A 9,273-nucleotide genomic window follows, 5' to 3' on the forward strand; every position below is an offset into this window, starting at 1 on the left:
GTAGTCCAGTAAAAGCGTGGCCTTACTTCCAACCAAATGATTCTGAGTTTGAAACGTACGGATATCGATTAAATTATAAAGATCGGATGCTCCCTACTCGGATACGGGGTCTGAAAGAGCGTATAGCTCTGCTGGTAGCCTCGGTGGTGTCAGGTGTGACGTACTCACACGTGGTATTCGTGCCGGAGCCTAGAGGGGTAACCGAGCAGGACCCATGGATGGAAAGGGTATAAGTAAAACCGACCGGGGTGCCCAACACACGGTCATTTTTGCCCGCATCGAATATTCTCCTGGCGGGGTGGAGGCTGCTACGCAGGGGTGGGCTTGTCCCTTCCTCCTCCTTTCCTTATAAAAAATAAAAATAAAATAGAAAAGCTTGATTCTCTCCAAAAAAAAAAAAAATATATATATATATATATATATTTAATAGTCTAAATATATTGTGAAATAATCACTGCCCGTCAATATTATTATAGTGGTATCGAATCCACTCGACCACCTAATTTTTTTCAAAATAAATACAGAATATAGAGAGCGGAATCAGCCTCTCGACCTTCTCCCGTGCCTTGCCGGTGTCGGGAAGGGATCTGGGCGAGCTGACGACGAAAGAGAAGATTAAGAAGAAAGAAGTGATTCGACTCCTCGGATCATTTGTGCTTCGAATTTGGGTTTTTCTTTTTTCCTGGTGAGAACGAATTTTTGAGAAAATTTCTTGGTTTCGATATTTGTGGAGAGTTTTTTTTTTTTTTTCCAATCCCGCGGGAAGCAGGCCCTGATTGGTTTTATTTGCCTATTGATTAGGATTTTCTTTTTGATATTTTTCCTACGTGGATTTCTGATCAGTTGGTGCTCGATGATCATAAAAGAGTTTGTTTTTTCTAGAACTGATGTGGAAAATTTCGATTGTAAGGCAGGATTCTTGAGCAGGGATCATGGATTCGATAAATGGATCTGAAGCACCTCAAGAATCTGATGTGAAATCCTTCTTCGACTCAGCCCCGCCTCTGAGAGATGGCGATCTAATCTGCCGGAAGTTGAAAGAGTTCATGGATGGGATCGCTCGATCCTCAGGCAAATTTTACATTTAATTTATTGTCGACCATTTAATTGCGTACTCTTTATTAGGTTATCAGTTCTTGGTCTGTCTAATTTGATTGTTTTAAAGACGTTTTTTTTTCGGATTCTGATTGGTTTTTGCTCTGATATTATTCAGAAAGTGGGAGCCCTGTTAGGGTTGTTTGTGTGACTTCTGGTGGCACTACTGTTCCCCTGGAGCAGAGATGTGTGCGATACATTGATAATTTCAGCTCAGGTTACAGAGGAGCAGCATCTACAGAGTATAAATTGCTTTTTTTTTATTTTTTACAACTATCTTTTGGTATATCTATCTGAGCTTGATCCATATCATTCTATTTTAATTTAATTTATCTGAGTGTTTTGCAGGTATTTTGTGAAGGCTGGATATGCAGTTATCTTTGTTTATCGACGGTGAGATTGATGTTCAAATGTGTTGTGGCTCATACTTTTCTAAGTATCATATTATTGATTTTCTTAGAATATAATTTGTTTAGTTTTCATTTGTTATAGAATTGATTTGCATACTGTCTTAGATGGGTGCGTCATTGGTTTCTATCCTTATGTAACTAAGATCAGTGGCCTGTCCCTCTGCCCCTAAAAAAAGTATAAATCACAGTTATGTCTATTTTCAGGGGAAGCTGTCAACCTTACTGTAGTTATCTTCCACAAGATTCATTTCTTGAGTTCTTCGATCTCACAGAGGACTCATCAATTCAAGGTTTGCAAATTCAATGACTATTTGTTTGCATTATCCAGGATTGAACTTGCAAAACAAGAAAAGAAAAAGAAAACAAGCTTATCTTTGCTTCTGTTCCCATTCTTATTTCAAGTGGCAGATAAGTCTGAACTAGGAAATTGCAAATTTTGCAATTGATTTCTTTTATTATTATTATTGTTACTATTACTATTATTGTTATTTTTATCGATATTATTGTGTTAGATAATTTGCTGGAACCTTTTTATTGATCCCATAATAGAATTCTGCGTTAGTTTAGCAAGGCAGAAATCCATAATAGATGGAGGATGAGATGTTTATGAGCAAAAGATAAAATAAAATAAAATTATTGTGAATTATTTGTTTAAAGATTAGGACTTAGGGGAACTTCAAATATCTAAAATAACTCAGATCACCCACACAGAGCCCAAAAGTTAGGAATTTGTATTATGCTGCAATTTTCACAGTTAATGGATTTTCTTGTACTTAATTATATTGTCATTATTTACTTTGCTCAATTCTGACGTGAAGCTCAATTAATGAATAACACAAGATGGAAACTAAGATTATCTGTTTCAAGGATATGGGCTTTATGTATATGATAGTCTGATGCTACCAGTGGTTGATTGTTTTCATAATTCTCCGACCTGCCCCATTTATTTTATTAATTAACTTTTTAATTTTTCTCACTATAATTTGTTTTATGTTGCAAGTGTGCCAGTCACATGCTACGGTGGTCAAAAAGGCAATCAGAGATTACCGTAAGGTGACTATTTGTGCATACTCTTTATATTATTCAACCCCTGCTCCCCAAGCTGTTTTATTCAGTTCTTGGTCTTTATCTGTTAGGCAGGAGATGTGATTTGCAAGAAATAGTAATCAGCGAAAATTATCTCTTTTTGCAGGCAGTGGACGAAGGCTTACTGCTGAAACTTCCTTTCACCACTATTTTTGAATATCTCCAGGTTTCCCACGTGTTCACTAGCTATTATGATATTAGCTTAATATTAGTGTATGAAGGACACATTTGTTTGTTAGGAATCTATTATTTGAACCAGACTATTAAGATTTGTTCTGCCACAACCGTTAGCATGTCACTATGAGCTAAAAGTATCATTTATAATTTATGTGCATCTCCCTAGATGCCAACTCAATGACTGTCAAGAAGATGAATGCAACTACCAAAAAAGGGAGTGCATTTATAATTATAAATCGTTTTAGACCTAATACTGCAAACAGCTTCACACATATTGCATGCTATTTTATAATAGTTAATTGCTCAGTTTCTCAGAATTTGGAACTGATTCTACAAGGTTAAAATTTTGCATACAATAGAATTTAACATGTCCGAAAATATTTTATGAGCAACTCACAATTAGTTATGAACTTAAAAAAATAATTTTTCAATACTTACTGTTTTGGCAAGTAACACTTTGATGAGAAGTTCAATAACTATAGAATAGTTTTCTGAAAATTTGAAAATTTATTTGACTTGAAAAGTCATCATGTATTCAGAAGAAAAAAAAAATCTGTGTATCAAGCTAATGCATTGGACTTTAGCCGTCAATTTTATTCTGAAGTGTATCAAGTATTGATAACTGTGCAGAATTACAATGGAACTCGAAACTAAAGTTAATTATTCATTTTCATACATGTATTTTATATATCTAGACACAATGCACTGCTTAATTCAGAGTCGTTTTGCTGCATAGCAATAATCTGCAGGACCCACTGTAATAGCCTAAGCATGGATATAACTTTTCTTGTTTTTGATGGGAATGAGCATGCACATAGTCACATCATGTTCTAAGGAACTATTATAACTATTAATATGTGAGAACTCTGGATCTTTGTTCTATTTTAAGCCACTGTAAAAGACGGAGGAATTGTCTGGAATTGGAAAATGAAGTCAGCCCGAGAATTTTCCGAGATAAATATTTTATTACAGCCCTTGAATTGGCATCAGCCTTTACCTGACCAACGACCTAATACTACGCAGGCTCTAATCATGCCATCTGGTTAAATGATGCAAATAGCTTTTGGACAGTTTAGTATATAGAACATAGGCAATTTGTTAGAAGTGTCAGTATGCTGAAAATAACAACACTGGTTATGTTTATCTTAAAGAAGATGTATATTATGCTAGTATATCAGTGGTATCTCTGCAAGTAATGAAATATACTGAAATATGCTTACATATATAAGAAATTGTTTGTCCTCACACTTGTATTTGTTTAGTATATATTTAGTTGGGAGTTTGTGAAGTAAGAAAAAACTGCCAATCAGTTATGCTCGCACTTATTATCTAGGAAGATTTTGAAGTTGAATGATAAATGGGTATTTTAGCAGATAAAGAATTGAGTCCATTCTAAGAAGTGGAGCACTAGCATATCTGAAAAACTGCCAAGTGATGAGATTCTTCATCATGCTTATACTGGAATCAGACAGTTGTATCATTGTAGAAATCACCTAGATTGTTCTCAGAATGTTTGTTTTGCCATCTTATTTTGACATAATTGCTCTTGATGTTCTTGCTATTTGAATGCCGGGTGGTTGGGGGGTTGGCAAGTTAAAACTAGATATTCAGTTCACGTTCTGTCAGTTGTAACTTAATTACTTCCTGTCCATCATTTTCGCTTTATGATTGATAATGAGATACTAGGTTGTGCTTCTGATCATCCTTACTGGCCTTCATATTTTGTTTATCTTCACTTCTCTTCTAATCTGTTGATACCTGCATTTTTTTTTTGTTCAAAAGGTGTCCGGTAGCTTTCCTGTAATGTACAAAATTAGTTACATATAGTTAGTCCTTAAAGAATATGAAGACTTATTTTATAGAGATTGTTCATGAGCAATGGAGGGACTCCTCATTTTATAGACTTATTTTATTGATTTCTTAGAAGATTTGAGGATTCCTTATACTTCCATATAATACTCCAAGGAGAACCGGTCTCTGAATTGTGAAGTGGATAATTTTGAAGTCTTAAATGTTATGAAATAACTCCAAGGTGGAAATTGAAAAAAATGGAGGGAGTATATTTCCCTGATAAAGTCATCTTGTGAGTTTTTTTGATTCGGATGTCCTTAGTATTTTTGGTGGCTATATGCATGACGCTTGCTTTGGATTCCATTTATTTCATCTCTTTAAGATATTTTGTGATTGTTGTGCAATCAATTGTAAACTTTTAGACATTGACTCCATCCTTCTTCACTGTCACATATCTGTTGCTTTGCTGCAAACTAAAGTCTGGGCATCCTCATCTTTTTTGGGTTTTTATCTTTGTTAACAGATATTAAAGTTGGTGGCTACATCAATGAGTTGTACTGGCACACATGGGATGTTTTACCTTGCTGCTGCAGTGTCTGACTTTTATGTCCCATGGGAGAGCATGGTATGATTACGGCAGTATTGCATGTGTTATCATTTTATCAGTTATAGAAGTTACAGGGTACCTTTCTGTCACTTTAACATTGGTAGTCAGTAGTGCATACTGCAAAGTCATGTCTACAATTTTAGTATTTTGAAACTCTCAAGTCAGGTCAAAAAGGAGAGCCAAGTGTGAGAATGTAGGTAACCGAAGTTCTAAACTCTGAGACACTAATTTTGCTTAACACTTGTCTTCTTACAGAGTTACTATTATCATTAAAACATAAGCCTTTACAGTTTCCTAGACTTTTACATGATACATTCAACTTCTTTTTTTACTTTCATAATTATTAACCACATGTACTGCAATGATGAAGACGGTTTTTCTTTTGCAAACAAAGACAACTAATTTAGCAATCAACTATTCTGATATTTGATTCATTGGTGATACCATGAAAGTTTGCAAGTGGATGAGTTAAGATTTCTGCATGTTTCTTAAAAGCTGGGGAGATAGTTTAGTCGAAAATCTGCAGTTTCAGTGGTACTGTGCCCATACTTGAATTGTATGGTACTATACCATACTGTATTGATACTCAGTATGCAAATGTGTACCAATTCGTACAGCTACAGCATTTTTTGGCTTTTTATATTTTTTTATTTTTATGTATTATTTTAAGGTTTATGGATGCTTAGAAGTATTGCAGTGTACTTTTAAAGTTCTCAATTAAGCCTTAGTTACTTTTCAAAGAACCAATTAGGATTTTATAAACATTCAAATTACTTAAATTTTCTATTAGACAATTTGCAATTTTGAAATTTGAACAAAACTAGTAGTAATTAGAAATTCTAAGGAACACTTTATGGTATTATATATCTGTACTGTTCAAACCACAATCATAGATAGCTGGTACCAAAAGCTTCTAAGAACAACCCAAAAGTAATACTATCTTAACTCTTAGATTACGCGGTCAACCATGCTAGTAAATACCAAGAAAATCATCAAGCTTGAAAAGTTCCAACCTTTTCCTTAGACATTGTCTCAAAAGACTTGTACAACATTGGTGCTTGATGTCTCCTTCAAAAATAAACTAAAATAAAAATTAGACTTGGTAAGACTTGATTTATATGTCACCAAGTACTTTGATCATTCTCAAAATCATTTTCAAACTACAACCATTAGCCCTCAAAGAATTGCAATGGAATTAGAAAAAATAATGCCATTAGCGCTAAAACTACATGAAAGCACAAAATACTTATAAACTAGGTCTTTTAATGTAACAACCTATTAGAAAGAACAAATGGTGATACATCAACAGTAATTTGGAACATTCAAGTCCAGCAGTTTTGTATTTACTGATACATTGTTAGATGCTCAAAGTTATAATACTATCCTTATAGATCAATCAAGGCACATGATGCATTTAGATGATTAAGATTTATGATTGTTTGAAGTCTTCTAGCTAGAAAAAGGAGAAAAAGAAAAGAAGGAAAACAGAGGAAAAGGTAAGAAAGAAATGAAGGAAAGAAGAAGAAAAAAGAAAGAAAGAGAGGAAGGAAAGAAGAAAAAAAGGAAAGAGAGAAATAAAGGGAAGTAGACATGGAAGAAAAAGGAAAGAAAAAAGGAATGGAGGAGAAAAAGAAATAAAGGAAGGAAAAAGGAAAGAAAGAAGAAGAAAAAGAAAGAAACGAAGGGAGAGGAAAAGACAGGAAAAAAGGAAATAAAGGAAAAAAGGGAAGAAAGAAGAAGGAAAAGAGGAAAAAAGTAGGGGCGAATCACTCTGAACCGAGCGGAAGCGGGTGGTCCCATTCAGTTCAGGCCAGTTCGCCCAGTTCAGACCCCTTACCGAGCCGAACCACCTAATATTGTGCTAGTTCGGGTCAGTTCGGCATGCCTTGGACTTTAGTCCCATAGAACCAACAAATCTAATAAGAGAACCTGTTGAGTTTAGATAATGTGATTAGGTTATTGAGTTTATGTTGGTTCTCCATTTCTGGTTTAACTTTTGGAATCACATATTTATTAGCAATCATGGACAGGAGTTGCGGAACATGCCTTCCCTTCAAAATGAAAGCTGTAGTGATCTTTCCTAAAGTTCAGAATTGTCTTTTATTTCCTTAAAACACAACTAAAGAAAAAGATCTCTTGCTTGCATGATGTAATTTATGGCTGAGAGGTTATCAGCTGAGTCACTTATGGCAGAGATTGTTTATCATACAATCTTGTCAGAACTTGATTCTTTGATACTGTTGGCCAGTACTACCATAAGAGTGAGAACCATATGGTATGCCTTTTCATCCCATCCATTAGCATTAGCTTTCTGAATACTGCTTCCTTTTTTATGCTCAACTGATTACACAGGCAGAACATAAGATCCAGTCAGCGGTTGGTCCTTTGGACATGCGACTCACCCAAGTGCCTAAAATGCTCTCGGTGCTGAGAAGAGAATGGGCACCCTCAGCATTTTGCATATCATTCAAGGTTGGTTCCTTTTTACTACAATATAAACCAAAAGGAAATGACTCTATTAAGAAACTATCATATTTCCGTCCAAGCAAAAGAGGAAAGAAAAGAAACAAAGATGCCCTGTATGGTTATACTTTATAGAAATACATGAATATTCAATATCATTGGTGCAAATCGAGTTGCATTTGCAAGTTCTCTGTTGAGTGCAATCTCTAGTATCATATTTTCATTTCATGTTTTGAAGTTTAAGCAGAATTACTGTTAAGCAACATTTTGACACTTACTTGGAATGCTTAAATGTGCCAAGAGTACCTGTTTTTAGAAAGAAGACATTCTTTATGTTTTGGATGGTAACCCTGGATCTTTGAAGTTGATGAGAAAATCTGATCATCTGAGATTTCTCCATGTTTAATTGTCGCGTAGGGCTGCTATTTTGCTTTTTTCTTATTTTTTTCCCTTTGTTGTGTTCTTCTGTATGGCCATGGTTTATATTTTTCACTCATGCATGCTGCATGATCACATTGAAAAAATTAATTTCTGTATTATATGACAGAAACTATATAGAGAGGGCTCTTTGTTAAGGAACTAGATGTTGTTTCTGTTCCTTCAATAAGAACCTGTGAGTTGGACAAAGAGATCATTTTTGCTTTTAAGTTATAAAGACAAAGTCTGGCATCTAGCTGAGTTCACAAGGTCTTGAGTCAGCTTTCATGCTGCTTTTGATGCCCATTCATATGAACTAATATTTTATCGGCTACAGTTGGAAACAGATCCAGATATCTTACTTCAAAAAGCTGACGCGGCTATGAGAAAGTATGGAATGCATGTTGTCATAGCTAACGCGTTGGCAACATACAAGGAGGAAGTTATCTTTGTCACAAAAGGTGGGAGGACTACTGTTCGCAGGCACAATAAGGACAGTGACTTGGAGGAACAACTTACTGATCTCCTTGTAGAGACGCACTCTGAGTACATCAAGCAGCCTGGAGTGGAGCTCTAATGGGGCATGGTCACCAGCTTGGCATTAGGGACCAATTTTGCTCGGTGCAGAACTTTGGAATTTGGAAAAGAAAAATGCAGAGAAATTCCAAAAGTTTGGACAGATTTTAGATAATAAAAAAGGCTAATTATAAGTAACATATATAGCACAGAATTATTGATATGTTTGTACGTGTATTTGTCTAAAAACAAGCATGGGAGAGCTCATATTAGTGAGGGTCAGTGTACCTCTAAAAAAAGTCAAATAATATTGTTTTGGATAAATCATAAAATTTTTAAATAATTGAGTAAGTATTCATTGGTTTGATTAGCTCAGAACAATTCAGAGTATTATTCAGGCAATGGAAATATTGCTAATAATTCAATGGTTTTTTAGTACTAAAAGAAGTCATGGTGACTCGGTTGCATGTATGATATGCTTGGTTTAGCACAAAACAGATTACATATTCTGGCATTTCGCGTCTGATGTTGCTGTTGAATTTGCGATGGTTAGTTGACAGTGTTCAAATGAAAAGCGTTTCGTTATGTTTTCATTACTTTTTGATGTTTGAACACAGTAGAGCACCTTATCATTGCGCACTTCTCATTCTGCGCTAATGATGTAAACAGTGGTGAAGATGAGGTACCTATCTGCTGCAAAGGTAATTATGT

General features: G+C 35.0%; 1 protein-coding gene across 2 annotated transcripts; it reads left to right on the top strand.

Moving 5' to 3' along the window:
• The first annotated feature begins 503 nt into the window (after nucleotides 1–503).
• On the top strand, nucleotides 504–8,940 carry LOC103715234 (phosphopantothenate--cysteine ligase 2). 2 transcript variants are annotated; one of them, XM_008802804.4, is made up of 10 exons: nucleotides 504–685; nucleotides 915–1,071; nucleotides 1,214–1,337; nucleotides 1,444–1,488; nucleotides 1,710–1,795; nucleotides 2,506–2,558; nucleotides 2,698–2,757; nucleotides 5,083–5,184; nucleotides 7,519–7,638; nucleotides 8,384–8,940. In XM_008802804.4, exons 2-10 carry the CDS (start codon nucleotides 933–935, stop codon nucleotides 8,621–8,623), a joined length of 969 nt encoding a protein of 322 aa, XP_008801026.2. In that variant the 5' UTR covers nucleotides 504–685; nucleotides 915–932; the 3' UTR covers nucleotides 8,624–8,940. The 2 variants fall into 2 exon arrangements, with proteins under 2 accessions (XP_008801026.2, XP_008801027.2); XM_008802805.4 differs by having other exon boundaries at nucleotides 512–685; nucleotides 911–1,071.
• Nucleotides 8,941–9,273: the final 333 nt, after the last annotated feature.

This window comes from Phoenix dactylifera, unplaced genomic scaffold, assembly GCF_009389715.1.
Source record: "Phoenix dactylifera cultivar Barhee BC4 unplaced genomic scaffold, palm_55x_up_171113_PBpolish2nd_filt_p 000190F, whole genome shotgun sequence".
Classification (NCBI taxonomy): domain Eukaryota; kingdom Viridiplantae; phylum Streptophyta; class Magnoliopsida; order Arecales; family Arecaceae; genus Phoenix; species Phoenix dactylifera.

Coding starts and splice junctions, on each gene's coding strand:
- LOC103715234 (XM_008802804.4), top strand. CDS start 933: ATGGATTCGATAAATGGATCTGAAGCACCTCAAGAATCTGATGTGAAA. Junction 1,072..1,213: donor TGGGATCGCTCGATCCTCAG/GCAAATTTTACA, acceptor GATATTATTCAG/AAAGTGGGAGCCCTGTTAGG. Junction 7,639..8,383: donor CATTTTGCATATCATTCAAG/GTTGGTTCCTTT, acceptor TATCGGCTACAG/TTGGAAACAGATCCAGATAT.